The sequence below is a fragment of the Euphorbia lathyris genome, chromosome 8 (assembly GCF_963576675.1).
Source record: "Euphorbia lathyris chromosome 8, ddEupLath1.1, whole genome shotgun sequence".
Lineage (NCBI taxonomy): Eukaryota > Viridiplantae > Streptophyta > Magnoliopsida > Malpighiales > Euphorbiaceae > Euphorbia > Euphorbia lathyris.
In genome coordinates, this window is record NC_088917.1 from 85,507,812 (window position 1) to 85,531,855 (window position 24,044).

Here is a 24,044-nt window from a genome sequence, read left to right on the forward strand (position 1 = left end):
AGTCTCTCCTATTGGAGTGTGTTAGGTCTTTTCCTCTGAGAAGGCGTTCATCCTAAATCCACTAGCAATAACTATCGGAATCGTCGTAATCCTTCGCCAATCCCTTAACATTCCGTCTATCCCCAATCCTACCACCTTACTCAATTCATTAATCATAGCCACCCCCTAATTTTGACTTTACCCAAATCGTAAACCTAGGAAATCCCTAATCTCCGTTTTACCCAAATCGCAAACACAGAAACTAAAAAACGATCATCCGACACGTATTCCAGTTTACAGACTCTTCAAATTCGATCTTATTTAACTAAATTGAGGTTATCGATCAATTTTGGGCTTTTCGTGATGGACAAAGGGAAGGGAATTCTAGATGCATATGCCAGACTTTGATTGAGTGACGACGACGATCAGGGGCTTATACTAACAGCGGAGGATGCTCCGGTGGACCTCTCAAAGCCTTCCTTATTTGTGATCGGTCAGTTCTTGAAAGCAAAATCGACTCACTTTGATAGTATGAAGTATACCCTGGCCGCTATCTAGCATCCGGTTAAAAACGTAACTATTACTGAAACTAGCATGGAAGGAAGGTATCTGTTCCAGTTCTATCACAAATTGGATATCTCTCGGGTATTAAACGACAGGCCGTGGACATTCAATCAGAACATACTGATCATCAAAAGGTTGGAGATAACAGAACAGGCTCTTCAGGTAGACCTCTCTAACTTACTCATATGGGTTCAAATTTCAGATATTCCAGTAGGGTCCCAAACAGCAAACATATGCAAACTTTTGGGGAACTACATAGGTCAGTTTGTTGAAACTGATACCAATAATTTCTCCGGACTTCGTCGTAACTATCTCCAAGTTAAAGTGGCCATTGATGTAAGAAGACCAATCAAAAGAGGGCAGAAGCTGAAAAGAAGTGGGGGAGAGTGGTTCTGGTTCAATTGCAGATACGAACGCTTGCTTAGTTTTTGCTTCTATTGTGGCATTATCAGACACTCTGACAAATTTTGTGTGCTATTATTCGATGATCCAAATCCCTCTACGGAAAGGAAATATGGCAGCTTTTTAAGGGCAACTCTCGATGAAATAGTTACCAAGCAGAGAGAGAATGGCTAAGGGATAATTTCGAGGAGGAGGGATGGTTGCACAATGCTGATGAGCAGGGGGCTGATTCTCTAAATCTGACAGGATCTGCGAATCAAAAGTTGACAGGGAATGTTTCAGGCTTCACTCATGATCCGAAAAGGCCAAGAACAGAGGAAAGGGAGATGGAGGTAGACGATTCAGAACTCTCAAAAAACGATATTAGGGCGAGACCTAGTGCTCAGGTCCACCCACAGTAATGAGTGTCCTTAGATGGAACTATCGTGGGCTGGGCAACCACGTACAGAGAACGTCCTCCTAGACTTATTCAGGATTCACAAGCCCACAGTACTATTTCTTATGGAAACAATGATAAAAAAGAACGTAGTTGGTGTTAGCAGGAAGTTGGGGTTTACATGAAATTATGTGGTCGACGGGTATGGACACGGGAGAGGCCCTACATTGTTCTGGAAAGAGTCTGTCAGCATGGATATCATCTCCTCATCCCAAAATTTCATTGATTCTTTAATTTTTTTTTCCTAATCTAATAAAATGCAGGGTTACTGCCTTTTATGGTTACCCCGAGAGAAGTAGACGCCGCGCATCTTGGGACTTGATGCGATCCCTCAAGGAGCAAGATGGGTAGGTATGGTGTTGTATAGGGGATTTCAATGACATTCTCAACATTCAAGAAAAATTTGGCGGTAGAAGACAACAAAATTCGTTACTTGATGGGTTTAAATCAGCGGTTGAGGAAAGTGAGCTCTATACAGTCGATATGAGCGGGCATCCATTTACCTAGGAAGTAGAAAGGGGGACTGGTCACTGGATTGAGGAAAGGCTTGATAGAGCAATGGTAAATTCAGTGTGGAAAGCCACATTTGCCAACACAAATCTTCAGAACCTCACAACTATAGCGTCGAATCATTCGGCCCTACTTATTGTGATGCAATCATGGATTCGTAAGGCCTCAATACGGCGGTTCAAGTTTGAAAATGCTTGGATGAGAGAAGAGCATTGCGCAAAGGTAGTAGCCGATTCTTGGGCTTCATCAGTCGGCTGCTCTATCACTGAAAGAATATTAAGATGTTCGAGGGCTTTACAGACATAGGGCTCAAACCTGGAAACTAATTTAAAAAAAACTCTTGGAGCCACGAGATCAGTAATGGAAAAATTCAGAGGGTCATTATGGTATTAAGTGCAGTTTTTTAATGCCTCCTCATTGTATTCTAAAACTTTGAAACAATAGGAAGACTTTGGAAGCAAAGAGCTAAAGTATTTTTGGCTCAAAGACGGAGACTCAAACTCAAAAATTTCCACTCTTATGCATCTGCAAGGAAACATAAGAACAACTTTTCCTCTTTACTCGAGGACCTGGCAGCGCAGTTACATGTGGCAACGGGCTTGAGGAGGTTCTCTAAAGTCATTTTGATTTTCACTAGCTCAGGGGTGGACGATTCAGAGGTATTAGCTCATGTCCAGACGAAAATTTCAGCAGCACACTCAGAACTTTTACTAGATCCATTTACAGTTGACGATGTGAAATAGGCATGCTTCTCTATGCATCCTGATAAAAGCCCGGGGCCAGATGGTCTTAATCCGGCATTCTATCAGCAATATTGGGATATCGTGGGTCCTGAGGTAAGCAACACGTGCCTTTCAATTCTTAGTAAGGGATCACTTCCTCCTCATCTCAATGAAACACTTATTGTTCTTATCCCAAAGAAGAAAAACATGCAAACAGTGTCCGACTTAAAGCCGATAGCATTATGCAATATTCTGTTTAAAATTCTTTCGAAGATGCTGGCACAACCACTTTAAGCAGATACTCCCTGATATTATATCTCATAGTCAAAGTGGTTTCATTCCAGGTAGACTAATAACAGATAATATTGTGGTGGCTTATGAGATAATTCACAAGATGAAGAGTCTCAAACATGGTAAGGTAGGGAGTTCGGCGCTCAAACTAGATATGAGCAAAGCCTATGATCGTATCGAATGGGTATTTCTCAGACACATGCTTCAGAAGCTAGGTTTTCCGTTAATTTGGATCAACTAGATCACACTATGCATCTCGACAATCTCATATAAAATCATTCAGGATAACAGGGAATATGGCCTATTATTCCTCAGCGGGGTCTGCGTCAAGGTGATCCCCTTTCTCCATTCCTATTTCTTGTTTGCGCAGAGGGATTATCGGCGCTTTTATCTGTCAGGGAGACAAGCGGCACAATTCACGGTTTCAAGGTAACTAGACGCGCACCGGCTATCTCTCATTTATTTTTTGGAGACGACAGTCTACTCTTCTTCAAAGCAAGCAAAACTGAAGCACATTTTATTCGTGAGTGTCTGTTAATCTATGAAAAAGCTTCCGTGCAGAATATTAATTATCAGAAATCAGCCATTTTCTTTAGTTCAAACTCCTCAAATTCGAAAAAGGCAAAAACTACGGATGAGATTTGAGTAACCCTTGACAATTACCTTGGTGCACTAATTGATATAGGCAGAAATAAATCCCAAGTTTTCGGCTTCTTAAAAGGTAAAATCTGGAATAGAGTGAGCAACTGGAAGAAGAATTTTCTATCAAGGGCGGGTAAGGAGGTGTTAATAAAATTAGTCTTACAATCTATCACAACATATATGATGAGCATCTTTCTCATGCCTAATGAACTTTGCGATGATATTCACAAATATCCTAAATAGATTCTGGTGGAAATCAGCAGACATTAATCTTTCAGGAATTCACTGGAAAAAATGGGAGAGTATGTGTAGGACTAAGAATAAAGGAGCAATGGGCTTTAGAAACATTCACTTGTTCAATTTAGCGTTGTTAGCTAAACAAAGCTGGAGGATAGTTCAAGAACCCCATCCAATGATGGCTACAAATACTAAAGGCGCGCTACTTCCAGAATGAAGAATTTCTCCAAGCGAATATAGGACACAATCCATCATTTATCTAGAGAAGTTTACTAGTAGGCAGATCTGTCCTACAGGACGGACTTCGATGTAAGGTCGGGACTAGTCGAACTATTTACATTTGGGACAACCCTTCGCTCCGAGATATTTAGAATCTACGGCCTACTAGTCTGAGGCAGGCGGACTGTCAAGCGGATCGAGTAAGCGACCTTAAAGAGGATAACGACAACTGGAATACAGGATTAATCCGCAATATATTCAACGATATGGATAGCCAACTGATCTTATTTATCCCTAACAGATTTCATGAGGGCACCTATTCCTGGTTCTGGCAGTTCACCTCGAATAACCAATACTCAGTAAAAAGCGGATATTGGATGGCGGTTGAAAACGAAACCGAGGATCTGCTACCCCTAGATCAGGTTAATTGGAATATGCTTTGGAAACTTCATGTTGCTCCTAAGGTGAAAAATTGCATCTGGAGAATGCTCTCACAATGCCTCCCAATAATGGCAAACTTGGCTAAACGATGCACTTCACTTCCGAACAGATGCTCGATTTGTGACAAGGTAAACGAAAATGAAACTCATACTTTTATATCTTCTGTGTTTGCCAGACAGGTTTGGGAGTTGTTCTATTCCGACAGCCGTATGGATCAAGTTAAGGATGTGTGCGAATGGTTCTCGGGGTTACTAGCGACATCTCTATCTCTTGTGGAATCTGTTGCTGGCATCCTGTGGCATTTGTGGAAGTACCGAAACAAGGTAGTGTGGGAGAAAAAATTCAGTCTTCCGAGTTCAGTTCTCGCAGTGGCTTCAACGGAACACCAAGACTGGAAAAGTGCTCAAAATAGACTCAAAAGTTCATCTCCCGCAAGGCAAGAAACGCAGGCAAAATGGCGAAAACCAACTCTCGGCTTTCTGATATGTAACGTAGATTCCGGCATCAACAACGAGGGTACATATTGTACATATGGAATGCTAATTCGTGACAATAAAGGAGAGTGTGTACACGCTAGAAACGGGGGGATGTCAGATTTGAACGATCCATCTCTCGCGGAAGCAATGGCAATAAGAGAGGCTCTCAGTTCGATTAAAACACTGAATTTATCCCAAGTAATAGTCCAATCTGATTGTCTAAGCGTGGTACAAGCTATTCATTCTAAGGTGCCTAACCTTTCTTATTTTTCTGATGTTATTCAAGATTGTTTGTCTATTCTTCAAGATCTGAATTCAGTTTCGATCTTATTTATTAAGCGATCAGCGAATCTTGCAGTCCATTCTTTAGCAAAAGCTGTTAGATTTAGGTCGGATTGGGATGTATGGACATGTCCACCATCTTTTCTTATCGATGTATTATGTATTAGGTTCTGATTTAAGTTAATAATATTCTTTATTCTTAAAATAAATAAATAAATAAACCGAAATAGTTATTACCAAATTTAATTACAATGCTTGTAAGAGTAGGGTCAGATGCTTAACATTTGCAATTAACACATTTTGGCTTCACACTTACAATGTATTATGCATAGTCAAAATAATTCATTAATACTTGGTCTATTAAATTAAATATTTTTATAGACTTTTTATTGGTCAATTTTGCTAAGGAGTGGGGTAAGGGAATAATTGAGTTTTTGGACTAACAGAGATGCTATATATTTGGTTGCAAATGTTTGATTTGATTACAATTTCTTAAAACCTTTCTCAGTATTTGGTGATCCATGGACAAAATAAATTCTTTCTTAGTGATAGTTATGTTTTATTTCATGTATTTGCTGGAATGCTCGCATGAAATTAGAGCTACGAGTAATATCAGTACAGATGAGGATGCATTGTTTGCCTTGAAAGCTCATATCACAGATGATCCTCAGAATCTGTTAGCATCCAATTGGTCTAAGGAGATATCAATCTGCAATTGGATTGGTATTACTTGCGGAACTCGCCATCGTAGAGTTAGAAGCATTCGACTAAGGAATATGTCTTTAACAGGGACCATTCCTCCATAAATTGGAAACCTTTCATTTCTAGTGATTTTCTCTTTACACAGTAACTCCTTCCATGGCTTTCTACCTGTTGAACTTTCCAATTTAGGTCGATTGAAGTTGTTTAGCTTGTCAAACAATCTTTTCAATGGGCATATCCCCTTATGGATTGGATCTCTCTCCCAACTTCAATTTCTTGCTCTCGACTCCAACAACTTTAGAGGTTAATTTATTCTTTCCCTTATCTCTATCTTTTTTCATGTTGTAAAAAAATTCAATGTTAGGCATAACTTTGTAGAATTCACCTCCATGTACAAAACATTACAATTTTAGTCAATTTCAAGCTTCATGAACGAGAAAATGAGTTTTTTTAACGTGTTATTTCATGTTCTGACCATCCTACAACATCTAAGGTTCTCGCCACCCTATAAAGTTTGAAATTGCATATATTCTAACGAGGTTTGAAATTACATTGTCTTGTACATAGAAGTTAAATTTATTCCTCCAATAACCATAAAACTATATCTGTTTTTTTTAACTAAAAATCATAAAAGAAATTGGCACTTGATTAATTATATATCATAAATTATATATTTTTCTACAAGGTGGATGTTAATTGTACTAAATTATTTGTAAATAGTCCGTATTATTTGCAAAAGTAATGAAATAGTTTGAATTATTTGTAAGTAATAAAATAAAATAAATACATAGACACAAGATGGGATAAAATTATTCTCAGTTTTAACATTATTAGAAAAAAAATTGCTACCATAAAAAAAACACTAATATAATAATTTTCAAAACAAAAACAATTCTTCTATCCTTAAAATCTTAAAGTTGAAATGAGAGGTGTTTTTTTTTTAAATTTTCTTGAAATAAATAAATAAATGTAGATCATTTTATATATTAATTTTCACGTATCGTTACAGGTGGCATTCCAGTAGAAATATGCAACTTATCAAAGCTACATCATCTTTACTTGGCACGGAATAATTTTGAAGGTCAATATATCTATTATGAATAATTATCTATATTACTAATAATTATTGTCTTCACTTTGACTATTGGATTTTTTCATAAATAATCTAACATGCGATCTTTCATCAAATATGTTTACTCATATTCATGTTTTAGAATTCTTATCCTAGAGTGTCGACTCATTCACTGGTCCATACTCACCCCATTAATGACGAGAATCTGAGTTCTAAACTGTCATTTGTCTTTGTATATTGTACCTGTGTCGGAGTAGTGCTTAGGATACACTCTGATAGTAAAGCTAGTAAGCAACTGGTACAAAGAGAATAATAGTATAGCAGAGGGAGAGAAAATCAGATCCCCTTATTTATATGCCTAGATTAGAGATGAGAAAATTCCTTACTGTCCCTAGTCTTTCTTAGGCCTCGGTCATGTAAAACTGCCTCAAGGCGACTGCAGAGGATGGTCCAACCTTGCTGGTGGACCTAATCCTAGACGTCGTTCGTGGTCTTTGAGGCCCAAATTCTTCATCTATAACTAATTATTTTATTTATATTTTTTTTGAATGAAATTATTTAGTTAGTTAAATGGTGGTTGAAAGCTCATTTAACTATTAAGTTATGTTTTATATTATAACATCATTTTTAGAATTCTATTAGGGAAAGAGTAAAATTTAATAACCAATAAATCATCTTTTACATAAAATTTAGTTAACAGAATGTTATTCAATTCATACGCATTCAAATTTTCATTTATAATAGTTTTAAAAATAACTTTTTTTTATATGTGTAATGTGGTTGTAGAGAAATTATAAAAATCTTTCGATTTGTAAAAATATATAATTTTAGACATAAATAAAATGAATGACGCTCTATTAACTGATGTTCATAATTAACTAATGTGGCAAGCAAGGAGCATAATGTGTTTAAATAAAAGATCATGGATTCAATCAACTAAAACATGAATGATGATATGGCTAATGATGCTTTTTTTATCAATTAATTTTAACTAGGGTAATTAATTGATTAGTCCCTATATTTTGACAAAACACATTGTTTAGTCAGTCACTGTATTTTCAAAAACACATGGTAAAGTCTCTAACCTTTTTCTCGATGAACTGTTTAGTCCCTAACGTTTTTCTCTATGAACTGTTTAGTCCCTACCGTTAGACTCTCACGAAGATTATGTTAGTCAATTTAGATTTACGTTCTTCTTTTTCTTTATTTTCCTTTCCTTTAAACTCTAATGCATCTGAAATCAACTTTGAGTGTTCTTCTTCTTGATTTTCTTTTTAATCGTTCAAATTCGTAAGCATTGGGTTCGTTCTTTTTCTTATTCTTCATACAAATAACTTCTTCTTTTAAATTGGATTTCCTTTTCTGAAGTTTGAAGGTAAATAGGGTAATTTAGTCATTTCCGAAGTCATATAAATGATAAAAAATCTAACAAACAGACGGAAGGACTAAACAGTTCACTGAGAAAAAGGTTAAGAATCTTACCATATGTTTTTTAAAATACATGAACTAAACAGTGTGTTTTGTCAAAATATAAGGACTAATAAATTAATTACCCTTTTAATTATAATACTTTCTCCTTTTTTTCTCTCTCTTAGAAATAGAAGCTAACCAAAAAGCATACACATGAGTATATATGTTATATTTGGCCTCTACAATTACTATTTTTAGTTGTTCACAATAAATTTCAATAAACAAAGCAAATGGATAAAGATATTTTATCTCCAACAAAAGTTTCTATAGCGATAAAATGTTTTCGTAGAAATCAATAAAATTAAATTTTTGCAGTTTTAAGAATTAAGAACAAGTAATTTTAAATTTAATAAAATTGCAAAAATTATTAGAGGAATTTTCTATACAAAAATTGACATGTGTTGTATAGCTCACAACACATTAACAAGTTAAAAAATCATTTCATTTATTTATATATCAATTTTTGTGTGGATGGTCCTTCATTTATTTTAGAAGGCCTGATTCTTTTAATAGTTTATCGTAGAAAAAGCCAAATTTATCATATCAATTCTTTTATTTCTTTAAAAAACATATACCCATTCTATTCCAGGTGCAATAACCTCATCTAAATCTGTTCTGGCAATATGTAGACACTTTTTTAGTACAAATGATTCGATTGATATATTACAATAGTTTAGTTTCTATTAGTATGAATAGAAAAATTGAATAAATATTTTAAATCCATACATAAACTGTAACTCCATATATTTTTTTTTTTAAAGTTGTGCGCAATGCACTTACATTAAACAAAGGAAAATTACATCAAGATGAAGAAAAACCCTTAACCCACCCCATCCGAATGTGATTCGAACCCATGACCTCTAGAGTCATAGGTAAGCTCTCAACCAACAGGCTAAGAGCTTCACCACCTGTAACTCCATATATATAACACATATTTGCAGTTACATATTGATATATATATATATATGTATATATATACAAATGAATTAAACTAATCAGTTACACATTTATCCTTTGTTTCATTATTATAGGACAAATTCCAAAGTCTATTGACAATCTTATAAATTTGGAGATATTAGCCCTGGGGGCAAATTCCATTAGTGGTAAAATTTCTTCATCTATTGGAAATCTTACCCGGCTAAGGATTCTTGACTTACAACGAAACAAATTGACAGGTATATACTTAGTTATAAGCTAGCCACTATAGGAGAAATTCGAATTAATCCAAATTCAGTTTTTTTTTTTTCTATTTTGTGAATACAAGAAATTTCTTTTAGTAATACCAGGTTATAAATTACTATTTTATATCAAAATATTAAATATTGATAGCTACTTGTATTTATATACTTAAAAGACTTAATACATCAGTGACCCCTCATACTTGTCCAAAAAAGTTAATTGTCTCCTTTACTTTGAAAAAGTTATATTTAACATGAAAAATACCTATTAGCTCCCTAAAATTTATTAAAGTGATTAGAGGTGAACATGGACAGATTCAAGCTAAAACCTGAGCGGAACTGAAAAAAACTGAATCAAATAAAGTGGATTTTTTTGAACCGAAATGTAATTCAGTTCGGTTCAGTGAATCTCATTAACTTTCTTCATCTTACAGTTTTCTATTTGAACTTCATATGAACCTACTAAATAGATTTCATGTGAAACTTATATGAAATTTAATTAAACCTCTAAAGTAAAATAAAATCCATAAAAAAAAACTCAACAAAACTAACTTAAAACATTAATATATGTATGGAACTGAAGCTTTTTCAATTATTTAAAGGTGGATTGAACCACTTGTTTTTGGTATATATTAGAGAAATAAAAGTTCACTGTTTGATAAAAATATGAATAAAAAAGCTTCTTTTATTTGGAATTATATGAAATTTCCATTAGATAAAGTATAGGATTAATTCGGTCTAAAATAATTTTTTTTATACTAGTTTGATTTTCAACTTGATATTTATATTAAACTAGTTCAAATTACACGTGTTAACTACAAAATTGACACTTGTAAAAAATACTAAGGGCACGTTTGGTTTACATGTTGTTTGTTGTTTGCTGTTGGAAAATGATGCTTTTTCAAAAAGCAAAGATTTTCTACTTTTCTAAAAAGCTAATTTTCAACTACAAAAGGCAAACAACATGTGTCTAATCAAACACCTAAAACTCTCCATTTTATGGTGAAAAGGAGAACATGAGAAGAAAAGTAAATAACTAAACATGCCCTAATCATATGGTAACAAATTTATTTTTCTGAACTCATTCTAGTTAAAAGTATTGTGGTAACTTAGGAAAATTGATCTTATCAAGCATATATATGTTGTTGAACTAATTCTACTCGGGGACTAAATCGTTTGTTTGAATAAATATTGTGATTTCTATATAAAAATCATTTTTTTCATAAATCTTATTAGACACAAATAAAATTTCCAAGGTATTTACAACATTCATTTGATCTTAAAATTTGACCGTAGATAATTACTGTGCTAATTGCATCTTGGGGTCCTAGATCATATTGATTTTGATGTATTAAGTTATGGAATTTTTTTTTTTTGGTCATGTTAAGTCCTCGATACAAAAAAAGATATCTTTACATAAAACTCGGTTAACGAAGCGTTATCTAATTCATATGTGTTCGAATTTTCATTTATAATAGTTCAAAAATATATATGTTTTATATGTGTGATGTGGTTGTAGAAAAATTATAGAAATCTTATTCAATTTGTAAAAAAATATAATTTCAGATATAATAAAATGTGTGAAACTATATTAACTAATGTTTATAATTAACTATTTGACAATCAAGTGATTTAATGTTATTTCAACAAAATTAAGGACTTAATAGGAATAACTTAGGCAAGTTGACATACAATATGAATCTCCTTCAAGGTTTTCTTATACATTAGTATTTAGAAAATAGACGAATTAGTCTAAAAAATTTTGAATTTTCATTCGAAATCTAGAAAAGAAAATATAGCAAATTAAGGGGAAACATAAGCTAACCAAAAAAGCATATTTCATGAGTATATCTGTTATATTTGGTCTCTACAATTATTTTTTTTAGTTGTTGATAATAAATAATAGGCAAAACAATTGGATAAGGATATTTTATCTCCAATAAAAGCTCCTATATCTATAAAATGTTTTTGTAGATATAAATAGAATTAAATTTCTATAGTATTAATAATTAAGAATGAGTAATTTGAAATTTAGTGGAGTTCCAGATATTATTAAAGGAGTCAGATTCTCCGATTCAAATTGACAAAAAGACATGTGTTGTATATCTCACACCACATTAACAATTTAAAAAAAATATTTCATTTATTTATATATCAATTTTAGAGGGCGAGCCTTGGCGCAACGGTAAAACGTTGTTGCCGTGTGACCAGAGGTCACGGGTTCGAGTCTTAGGAGCGCCTCTTGCCAATTAAATTGGTAAGGGAAGGCTTGCCCCCAATACACCCTTGTGGTGGGACCCCTCCCCGGACCCTCGCTCAGCGGGGACGCGTAATGCGACCGGGCCGCCCTTTTTTTTTTTATTTATATATCAATTTTGTGTGGACGGTCTTTCATTTATGTTAGAAGATCTGATTCTTTTAATAATTTATCACAGAACAGAGCCAATTTTATCCTATGAATTCTTTTATTTCTTTAGAAAAATATATACTCGCTCTATTCTACGTGTCATGGCTTAGCTAAATATGTTGTAGCAATATGCAAACACTGTTTTTAATACAAAATTCGATCGAACAATCAATTTACATGTGAAAGATTCGATTGACATTTGTAGATAACATAATTTCTATGACTATGAACATAAAAATTGAATAAATATTTTAAATCCATACATAAATTGTAACTCCATATATATAGCACCTACTTGCAGTTACATATTCTACTTACAATCTCATATATATTTAAAACAAATGAATTAAACTAATCAGTTACAAATTTATTATTTGTTTGATTATTATAGGAGAAATTCCAAAGTCCATTCACAATCTTATAAATTTGGAGATATTAACATTAGGAAGAAATTCCATTAGTGGTCAAATTCCTCCATCTATTGGAAATCTTACCGGGTTAAGCGTTCTTGGCTTCGAAGAAAATAAGTTGACAGGTATATATTCGTACTCGTAGATGTTTTAGAATTAATCTAAATCCAGTCTTTACTATTTTGTGAATGAAAAAAAAAATCCTTCAGTAATATTTGGTTATTAGGTTATTATTTATATCAAACTATTAAATCTTTATACCGACTTGCATTTAAATTTTTAAAATGTTAATTACATCTTTAGCCCTTTTTACTTGTCAAACAAAGTTTATTATCCTGTACTTTGAAAAAATTCTATTACCATGTGAACTTGTTTAAAGTGATATATTGACTCTCTAAAATATATATATATATATTAACCCCCTAAACTTTCTTAAAGTCATTAGAGGTGAGCATGATTCAGTTCGGTACAAAAACTGAAACAAAATTAAAAGAATCAAACCGAATAACATGGATTTTTATAAACTGAACTAAACCGAAATGTAATTCGGTTTGGTTCATGTTTGACCCGAACACTCTAAAAAAGTTAATTGTCCCTTGTACTTTTTAAAAAATTCTAATTAACCCTTGAACTTGCTTAATGTGATATATTGACTCTCTAAAAAATACCTATTAGCTCCCTAAACTTTCTTTAAGTGATTAGAGCTGAATATAGTCCGGTTCAATTCAAAAACCAAACCGAATAAAAAAGAACCAAAGCAAATAACATGGATTTTTGTGAACCGTAATGTAATTCGATTAGGTTCATGTTTGAACCAAACACTCACCTTTCCTTTCGTAATCTGTTTTTTAACTTTCTACGACTTCCAATTCTATCACTTACATATACATATATATATATATATATATATATGGGTGAGATTCAGTGTGACAAGGGGTTAGGGTGTGACAATGAGCTTATTTTGTGACATAACGAAACTACGTAGTTTTGATGATAATTAAAAAGGGCAATGTGACAAATTTGTAAATAAAATGAAAAAGATGATAGAGAAAATTGTTTTATTTCTTTTCTTTAAAATACATTTTCCTGACATCTCTAACATCGTTTTTCGAAAAATTTTATACTATTAGACTCGTCTAAATTAGGCGGTCATTTTAAGATCCCTGAAGCTCAAGTAAAAAAATTTCCGGTGAACGGCATCCGGGTGGACGTTTCCCGGCGAGAAAACAAGTGCCTGTAAAATTCTCAAAAAAATCCAGAAAATGTAAAACATTAATCTAAGAAACTTTAATTCTTGTGTCGAATTGGGATTTCTTACGGTTTAGTCCCAATAAAACTTTTTCCTTAATTTTATCAATTTTACATGCTTCAACAATTTATTGGGTCAAAACTGTAAGGAATCTCGTTTTGAGCCAATAATTAAAGTTTCTTAAAATGATGTTTTAAATGTTTTGGAAGTTTTTGATAATTTTATGGGTACGTTTTTTGTCCTACTTAAATTGTTCCAAATCAGTGTATCATTTGTTCCAACATAATACTTATATTGTTCCAACAGAAAATTGTTTTATTTCTTTTTTTTAAAATACATTTTTCCGACATTTCTAACCTCGTTTTTCGAAAAAATTTATACTATTAGACTCGTCTAAATTAGGCGGTCATTTTAATATTCCTGAAGCTCAAGTAAAAAAAAAATTCCGGTGAACGAAATCCGGGTGGGCATTTTCTGGCGAGAAAAAAGGTGCATAGAAAATTCTCAAAACATTTCAGAAAAATGTAAAACATTATTCTAAGAAATTTTAATTCTTGGGTCTAAGCGGGATTTCTTACGGTTTAATCTCAAAAAAACATGTTCCTTAATTTTATCCATTTTACATGCTTCAACAATTTATTGGGTCAAAACTATAAGGAATCTCGCTTTGAGCCAAGAATTAAAGTTTCTTAAAATGATGTTTTATATGTTTTGGAATTTTTTGATAATTTTTTGGGCACATTTTTTGTCTTACTCACATTGTTCCAAATCAGTGTATCATTTGTTCCAAATCAGTGTACCGTTTGTTCCAACATAACACTTATATTGTTTTAACCGGAAAATGTTTTATTTCTTTTCTTTAAAATACATTTTCCCGACATTTCTAACCTCATTTTTTAAAAAAATTTATACTATTAGACTCGTCTAAATTAGACGGTCATTTTAAGATCCCTGAAGCTCAAGTAAAAAAAATTCCGGTGAACGGAATCCGGGTGGGCGTTTTCTGGCGAAACAAAAGTTGCACAGAAAATTCTCAAAACATTCCAGAAAATGTGAAACATTATTCTAAGAAACTTTAATTCTTGGGCCGAAGCGGGATTTCTTACGGTTTTGACCCAATAAATTGTTGAAGGATGTAAAATGGATAAAATTAAGGAAAAAATTTTATTGGGACTAAGAAATTATACTTCGACTCAAGAATTAAAGTTTCTCCAAATAATGTTTTATATTTTCTGGAATTGTTTGAGAATTTTCTGGGTACTTTCGGATTTTTTTTATCGAAAAACGCCCGTCGAACCGCTGTATTCCGTTGATTTGGGACTAAACCGTAAGGAATCTCATTTTGAGTTAAGAATTAAAGTTTCTCAGAATAATGTTTTATATTTTTTGGAATTTTTTGAGAATTTTCTAGATATTATTTTCTCACAGAAAAACAGATCGCCGGATTCCATTCACCGGAAATTTTTTTACCCGAGCTTCTGGGATCTTAAAATGACCGTCTAATTATGCCGAGTCCAACGGTATAAAAATTTTTGTAAAACAAGGTTGGAAAAGTTGGGAAAATACATTTTAAAGAAAAAATAAAACAATTTTCTCTTTCCTTTTATTTACAAATTTGTCACATCCTTTTGGTTAATTATAAAATTGGTCATTGTCACAAAATAAGACTTGTCACACCATAAAAAATGTGTCACACATGATCTCATTCCATAGGAACTAATAAATATTCATATGTAATTTATCCAATGAAAATACTAAAACTTGTATATATATAAAATAAAATGTTGAGGGCATGAAGGAAAAGTTGAAAATCTATAAAATAATTATATATGTGTAATATATATGCTTCCATGACTTTCTTGAATATTCATCTGTTTCAAATGATATTGAAGGGCATGCTGGATAAAAGTTGAAAACCTAAAAATGAAAAATCAGCTCGGTTTTAAACCAAACCGAACTGGTTGAGAAATAATAACTGAACAGAATTATTATTTGGTTTTTTTCGATTTTTATTTTATTTTTGTTCGGGTTTGCTCATTGTTAAAAATGATATATTGGTTCCATGAACTTGCTTGAAACGTACACATTTCAACTTTTTCAAAATTTATCCTTATTCTATCATATGGATTTTAATAGGTTAATAAATCATTTTAAACAAGTCCAGATGGTACATATATCATTTTAAACAAGTCCAGATGGTACATATGATATTTAAAAAATATATGGAGGCAATTGAATTTTTTTAAAACAAATACATGGGGTTAGGAATGTTTTAGGCAGATTTAAAAGCATTGGAAAATATAGCATTAGTTGTGAAAAGATAACCATAAGAACCAAATAAATTAGGATTGAACCAATCAAATCCCCAAACTTGAGAATCATGTTCGCAACATAGTCCACACAATTTGAAAGAGTGAAATGATATGTCATGTCTTTTGACATGCATCAAGAACTAAGTAGTGAAACCAAAAGAATATTAATGCCAAAATATAAACCTAACAAAAGTAAATTCTAATAAGCATATTCAGAATTCATTTTCAAATGAATACTAAAATTTACAACTAATATACCAATTACAACTTTTTTACTTGAACAAAAAATCTCAGATTTGTATGAAAACCTCTAAGTATATTTTTAAATAAACAATGAACTTATGTATTATGTTTAGCTCTAGATCCTTATATTATCTAACTTGAGCCTTTAAATTAATAATGAAATATATGTCTAACCTGGACGTTTAAAATTGACAAAAAGAAACTACAATAATACTTATGTAATTATAGTTGAATTTTGTTTCAGTATCTCCTTAAATTTTAATTGATTTTTTCTATAAACACAATTTTAATTTCTAATTTCTCAAATGAATTGTGCAGGTAGCGTTCCTTTTGAAATAGGTAACATTGCTTACCTAGAGGAACTGACTCTCGGAATTAACAACCTTAGTGGAATGTTTCCTTCCAATATTTTTAATATTTCAACATTAAAAGAGTTAGAATTAAATCACAATAATCTCTCGGGCAGTCTTCCTCCAAAATTTGGACTCCATCTTCCCAATCTTGAGGGAATTTATATTGCAGGAAATAACTTTTATGGTCCTATTCCTATATCTCTCTCTAATGCGTCTAGGCTCACTAATATGGGTTTAAATTCAAACATGTTTTCTGGCTCTATACCCCTTGCCCTTGGCAATTTAAAAAATCTTCAATTTCTCAATTTAGCGGTCAACCAACTCACTAGTCAATCTTTATTGACTTTATTTTCCTCATTGGCCAATTGCAAAAATTTAACATATTTAGACTTGAGTAGAAATCCATTGAATACTCCTCTACCAATTTCCATAGGAAACATGTCTTCTTCCCTTGAACATTTCGACATGAGCGGTTGTGGACTAACAACAACCATTTCCAAGGAAATTGGCAACTTAACTAGCTTGATTTTTTTGGATCTAGGAAATAACAATTTAAAAGGATCCATTCCTAAGACGATTAGAAAAATGAGAAAGCTTCAAGCATTATATCTTTACTCAAATAGAATCCAAGGGTCCATACCTTCTGAAATATGTGGTTTACAAAGACTGAGTGAGATTCTTTTTGGAGAAAATGAGCTCTATGGAAATATTCCTTCTTGTTTGAGTAATCTCACTTCTATTGGGAAGCTCTATTTGGAATCCAACAAACTTAATTCTACTATTCCGTCAACTTTATGGAGGCTTAAAGATGTCCTTGAACTCAGCATATCATCAAATTCCTTAATCGGTAATCTTCCAACAGATATTGGTAATTTGAGAGCTATTACACTACTTGATTTGTCTGGAAATCAATTCTCAGGTAGTATCCCACCCACCTTTGGAGGCCTCCAAACTCTAAAAAATCTCTTTTTATCTAATAATAGATTGAAGGGTTCCATTCCTGAATCATTTGGTGATGCTATAAGCTTGGAATTCATGGATTTATCAATCAATGGTCTCTCTGGAGAATTGCCCAAGTCCCTAAAGAAATTAAAATATCTCAAGCTTTTTAATGTCTCCTTCAACAAATTACAAGGAGAAATTCCTAATGGAGGACCATTTAGAAGCTTATCAGCTCAATCATTTCTAGGAAATAAAGCACTTTGTGGGGCACCAAAATTCCAAGTCAATCCATGCGCAACCAGCAATCAGAACCATTCAAAGAAAACAAATATAATACTAGTTGCAATTGGACTAACAATTTTGGCATTTGGAATTTTTATTGTCATCCTAATTTGGTATTGGAAAAGGAAACCAAGATTGTTGATTCACCGAGCGGATTTTTCAGCTTTAGCAATATGGCAAAAAATTTCTATTCATGAACTTCAAAGGGCAACAAATAAATTTGATGAGGTGAACTTTATTGGCAAGGGGAGTTTTGGTTCGGTTTATAGAGGAACTATTTCAAATGGATTGTCCGTTGCAGTTAAGGTTTTTAATTTGGAGTCAGAAGGAGCATTCAAGAGTTTTGATGTGGAGTGTGAAGTACTACGTGAGATTCGACATAGAAACCTTGTGAAAATAATCACGAGTTGTTGTACCACTGAATTTAAGGCTTTAGTTATGGAGTTCATGCCTAATTGGAGCTTGGAAAAGTGGTTGTATTCTCACAACTACTTTTTAGACATGTTTCAGAGATTGAACATAATGATTGATGTTGCATCAGCAGTTGAATATATTCATCATGGTTCTATGGATCCTATTGTTCATTGTGATTTGAAGCCCAGTAATATCCTTCTAGATGAGGATATGGTTGCTCATATAACTGATTTTGGCATAGCAAAACTCATCGGAGAAGATCAATCTTTCATACAAACTATAACTCTTGCGACAGTTGGATACATGGCACCAGGTGATGTTTGATTTTCTACATATATATTATACTTGAAATAGTAATTGCTTTTGCCTGGCTAACTAATTAAATCAAATTTTGATGCAGAGTATGGATCAGAAGGACTTGTTTCTGTAAAGGGCGATATATACAGTTTTGGTATTATGTTGATCGAAACTTTCACAAGAAAAAGGCCTACAGATGAGATGTTTAACGAAGATATGAATATGAAGCAATGGATTGAAGAGTCGTTGCATTCTGGAGTCGATCAACTTATAGATCCCAATTTGGTTAGGGTCGACGAACGACACTATTTGGCTAAGACAGATTGCACATCTTCGATTATGAAATTAGCCTTGCAGTGTTGTGCAGATGTACCGGGAGAGAGGGTTAGTAGCAAAGATGTTCTAATCGCTCTCAACAATATCAAAGTTAAGCTTCTCAATGATATTCAACATGTTTAATATAGTGTGTAATCATATATATATTAAGATATATATCAATAAAAGTTAAAATTTATAGTACTAATGTTTTAATTAATTTTCCTTTTATTGTAACAATTTTTTTATTGACATGTATTTTAATACTTTTAAATGACTAAAAGTTAATATTATTTCCTTTCAACACATTATATCTTTTGACAAAATTTAATATTATTTTGACAAATATTTGTTAAATGTTAGCTAATTACATTTTTGGTTAGCTGATTTGACCAACTGATTTTGTAAATTTGTTTAGTTAGACTTAACTGATTGCTAATAGTTGTTTGTTGAAAATGACATATAAGAACATAATAAAGTCTTTATTTGGGGTTAAGGTGCAAAAATACCCCTAACGTTTTGGGTCTGGAGCAATTTTACCCCCTAACGTCTAAAATGGTGCAATTTTGCCCCTAACGTTTGTAGCCAAGAGCAATTTTACCCCTAACGTTGGTAATTTGGGTCAATTTCAGATATTATTATAAAACACATATATTTTTATTCATTATTTTGCACCAATTTCATATCAATTCATCCTAAAAAAAGAATTTCATGTTTTTTTATAATTTAATAATAGAATTGGAGATTAATATTTACAAATTCGGTGAATTTTTTGAATTTTTTTTTTATCTAATTCATACAAAAGACAATATATATTTTTTATTTTTTTCACATCCCAGCATATGTTTATGATTTGTTACTGATAAAATGACGCATATATGAAGTGTAGATGATAAGATTCATGACCGAGAAGACAGTTTGATGAATTATTTATGAAATTGATCCAATTTATCAACGTTAGGGGTAAAATTGCTCTTGGCTACAAACGTTAAGGGTAAAATTGCACCATTTTAGACGTTAGGGGTAAAATTGCTCCAGACCCAAAACGTTAGGGGTATTTTTGCACCTTAACCCCTTTATTTGGGGTTAAAAGATGGTAATGAAGGGTAAAAGCGTCATTCAAAATAAATGGGATAATAAGCTAATTGAAAAATCTCATAAAAACCAGCTTTTTAGACCCAATAAACTCTTTCAAACCTCTTTTCGCCAAACACCACTATCAGATGTTTGACTAATCAAAACCTCTAATTTTACTCTAAAAAACTCTTTATTAAATAAGGCCATTAAGTATGTTAATTGAATGAAAATAATATTGAATGAAAATAACACCATCTCACTATTGTTTGCCAAACAACATCATTTTGGAATTTTATGAAAGCATAAATGGAAATCTTTTCACTATTGTTTGCCAAACAACCTCATCATTTTGGAAGATTCGTAAATTATTCAAAATATACGGTAATACCTTGAAAATAATTTATCTGAAAAAATGTACTGTTAAAGTTAATTTGTCATATTTCGGTATAAATTGGTAAAAACACCGAATTATATTCAAAATGTGATTTAATAGAATTTACGAGGCGTTTGGTATTCTATTAGGATAGAGACAATGATAAATGGTTGTGATAGTGATAAAAATATGATAGTTGATAAGCCCAAAATATACGTAAAATACCATTAATAATTACGTTAGTTTTGTATGAAAATCATGTTATTTATATTCATTCAGAATACTTTTACGTCTATATTTGTTTCTATTATGTAAGGTACTTAATTATTTGGTTAAATCCAAATTGGAGCTAAAACGGAGCAAAAACGAGAGAAAAACCTAAGTTACGAGCTAAAAGTACATACAGAAGACTGATACAAGGAGACGGGAAACAGTCAAGGACCGGGAATAAACACCCATGTCGCGACCGAGATTCCCATATCTCAGTCGCGACACGTGTCCCTCAGCCTCGAAAATGAATGTCTGTCAGCAAAGTCTCTTAACCCCATGTCACGACTGAGATCTTAGAATCTCGGTAGCAGCAGCGAAGATTCCAGCACATATTTTACATATGTTAATTTCCAAACGACGCGTTCGTTCATCCGGATAAAGGCGACTCTTCACCAACGGATACGGCCCTTCAAACACACCCCTTGGAATATTGTAAATAGATGAAGAAGTTCATAGTTTAATGTTGGTTCAATGTTGATTATTTCAATGTTGTTATGTTGGTTGTTCTAGTTCATAGTTTTGTTACACAAACTTGTTATAAAGTTACAAGTTTGTGTAAATAATTTAAGATACAATATGTAGTTATTATAGTTGTCGTTTAGAGTTCAAGTTTGGTTTGAAGATAAGTTTTGCATTCTGGTAGCGAATCTGGCGATCTCTATTCCGAGATTCAACGAGAGGAATTAGCGGCTAAAGCGCCCCAAGGCCTGACAAAACTACGAAGTTTGAGGAAATGATTGACAACCCGGAACTCAAATTAGTTAAAAATTCTATCCGTGTTTCTTCTTCTCTGTTAACTTGATTCGATTCATAATCAATTAATAAGATATCTTTTCAATTCAATATATTCTTGTGTTGTTACTTTGATGTTATTTTCGAAGTAAGGTTCTGGTGTTTTCATTAAAATGTAAATATTTCATATGATTACCAGGGAACTTTGTTCAACACTTAAAAGAATTAGGATTTATGGATGATATGATCGTTGGGTCGGCTTATCAGACATAAAACACCAATTTGATTAAGGTAGAAATCTGCTCCGATCCAAAGAGATTTCTACCGTTCAAAGCCCAGTAATTGAATTACCAGATAAATTGTTACATCTTAATAATCTGATCAAAGTTATAAGTTGTTTTCTTGCTTTGTGTAAACAAGTCTCGAATTATACTTTAACCTAAACTTAATTTCTATACGTTGTAATCTTAACTATAACCAAAATTAGGATTAGAAACGAATTTAAACCATTTTAAACCATTAACGTTTTCCTATAAACTTTGAGAAGACAAATGTAATCAAGACAATAATTCCTGATCAAATTATCCTACGTTCCCTGTGGGATCGATATTTTATTACTACAAGTGAAACCGTGCACTTGCGGAATTCGCTTAACAAGTTTTTGGTGCCGTTGCCGAGAGCGGTGTTGATATTTGATTTTTAATTACTATTTTATTTTATTCCAAATCTTGGTTTATAGACTTATTTTTTATTTATGTATTTATTTATGTGATAGTTTTTTTATTAAGGATGGTAGGATTAAATCTTCGTTGTTATTTAACGTTTGCATTTAGAAGTTTGTAGATAAACAGAAAAAAACGAGTTTTCTCAAAGAAGATAAACTGGAGATTTGATCATCAGTACAAATTCACCGAAGGAGTCTACAGAAAATAAATTCGGCTAGCAGATACATCAGAAGGGAATGGAAATTTTTCAAGAAAATTGCATATATGGTTCCGCAACTGCAGTGTCCGGAACATGACAAATGGTTTTATAAAAAAAAAAATATCTCTTCCCAAACACCTTTACTTCTTTTCTATACACTTAACCCTTCACCAAAACATTATTTCTCTTTGTAAAATAAATATTCCATTCCTACATAAGACCAAATAATTTCTTCTTTTATCATATCATTTTCTTAAACACCTACATTTATCTCTCTAAGAAAGAATAGAATCATCACCAACAAGTTTGGCGCCGGTTGATCGATATCTCTTCTCAGACAGATATATCAGAAAGTTGGAATAAGGAATACAATCATTGAAATTATCTAATCCGCCAGGAAGGAATTGTCTACTTTTACCATAGTTTCAACAGTTTCAGTTCATGCACGTAGTTCCTATTCGTGCACAAAACTAGAAGTTCGGGCATTCAACCGGAATTAGTAGATCGTTAAATTGAGAAAACGTAAAAAAAAAAATCTTTTTCCAGATAAGTTAAAATGGATGGGACCACTATTTAAAACCGGTCGAGGTAATTCCTTGAGAATTCTTCAGGATTATCACATTTCTAGTTTTTAGTTTTTCGTATTTTAATCTTTACGTTTCATTTTAGTTTAATTTATATATTAATCTTTAGTTTAAAAAATAATAGTTAGATTAGAAATAAAAAAATTCATTAAAAGATATTCAAAATATGTTATGTATCTTAAATATTTGTAATTGATTAAGAAAGTGTCTTTATATTTTCAAAAAATCTCAATTGAATAAAAATCGAGAGAAATTACATCAAACTTAAATAGAGATTTTTGTTTTTTGAGTTTGATGAATTTTTGCTCATACAGATATTATTAAAATCTCAACTGAGATTTTTGATTTTTTAGCCTTGTAAGAGTTTCTACTTGTGCAGAGATTATGATAATCTCAACTGAGTTTTTTTGTTTTCAATGCCTTATTGAATTTTTGCTCATGCAGAGATTTTTAAAATCTCAACTGAGATTTTTGAAAATCTCTATAGAGATTAGGGAGAACCAACGCAAAGTATTCCTTGCCAAGAGGAAGGACGTGTCATGATCGATATTCCGGATTCTCGACCACGACACGCATATTTTAATAAAATAATTTTTTTCCCTTCCATTATCTCTATGCATTAATTTCAAATTTTAATTTTAATTTTTCACCAAAGACACCTTTTCACTTTTTCAATAGTCATGATTTTTAGTTTGAAACCAACACATTATAAACTTGCCATATTTTTCAACATTAAAATTTTAATTCTCAAAATTTCTGAAACCCTTATTTGTTTTAATTCATCCGTTTAAAAAAAATTCTTTTATAGTAATGTTGTGGATTCTTCACAAGTTTTAATAGAAGATTTGATATCTAATTCCCGTTCAAAGAACAAGAAAATTGGATCGGCGAATTTTATTAGTTGTATCTTAGCATGATTTTCGTTCCTTGGAACGAGAATGAACCTTTCCGCGTCCTTAATTTCGAGTTCTTGGAGAACAACGAATTTGTCGAACATGAATACTAACTTTTAGTCCAAGTTATACATCTTAAAATTAAGTTGATAAAAAGGAAGATAGAAACATGATAAGTAGTATCAAACACAACATTATGCCCAAAATAAGTATAGCTAATTTTGAAAAAGGCTTCACCGCCATTTTGATGAGTTTTCACTCAGCATTCCATAAAAAAAGAAAAGCAGATTTCTATCCGCCAATTGGATTGACATCCTAGTTGGTTTTGGCTCACCTAACCCTAG

The 24,044-nt window shown here is 32.3% G+C and overlaps 1 protein-coding gene across 1 annotated transcript; it reads left to right on the forward strand.

Annotated features, from left to right (window-relative positions):
- The first annotated feature begins 573 nt into the window (after positions 1 to 573).
- LOC136204049 (receptor kinase-like protein Xa21) lies at positions 574 to 19,153 on the forward strand. The gene is made up of 15 exons (XM_065995239.1): positions 574 to 938; positions 1,094 to 1,342; positions 1,645 to 1,728; positions 2,424 to 2,550; positions 2,635 to 2,727; positions 2,912 to 3,031; positions 3,275 to 3,333; positions 4,304 to 5,368; positions 5,800 to 5,924; positions 6,018 to 6,206; positions 6,913 to 6,984; positions 9,477 to 9,620; positions 12,422 to 12,565; positions 16,563 to 18,548; positions 18,636 to 19,153. Exons 1-15 carry the CDS (start codon positions 574 to 576, stop codon positions 18,989 to 18,991), a joined length of 5,178 nt encoding a protein of 1,725 aa, XP_065851311.1. The 3' UTR covers positions 18,992 to 19,153.
- The last annotated feature ends 4,891 nt before the right edge of the window (positions 19,154 to 24,044 follow it).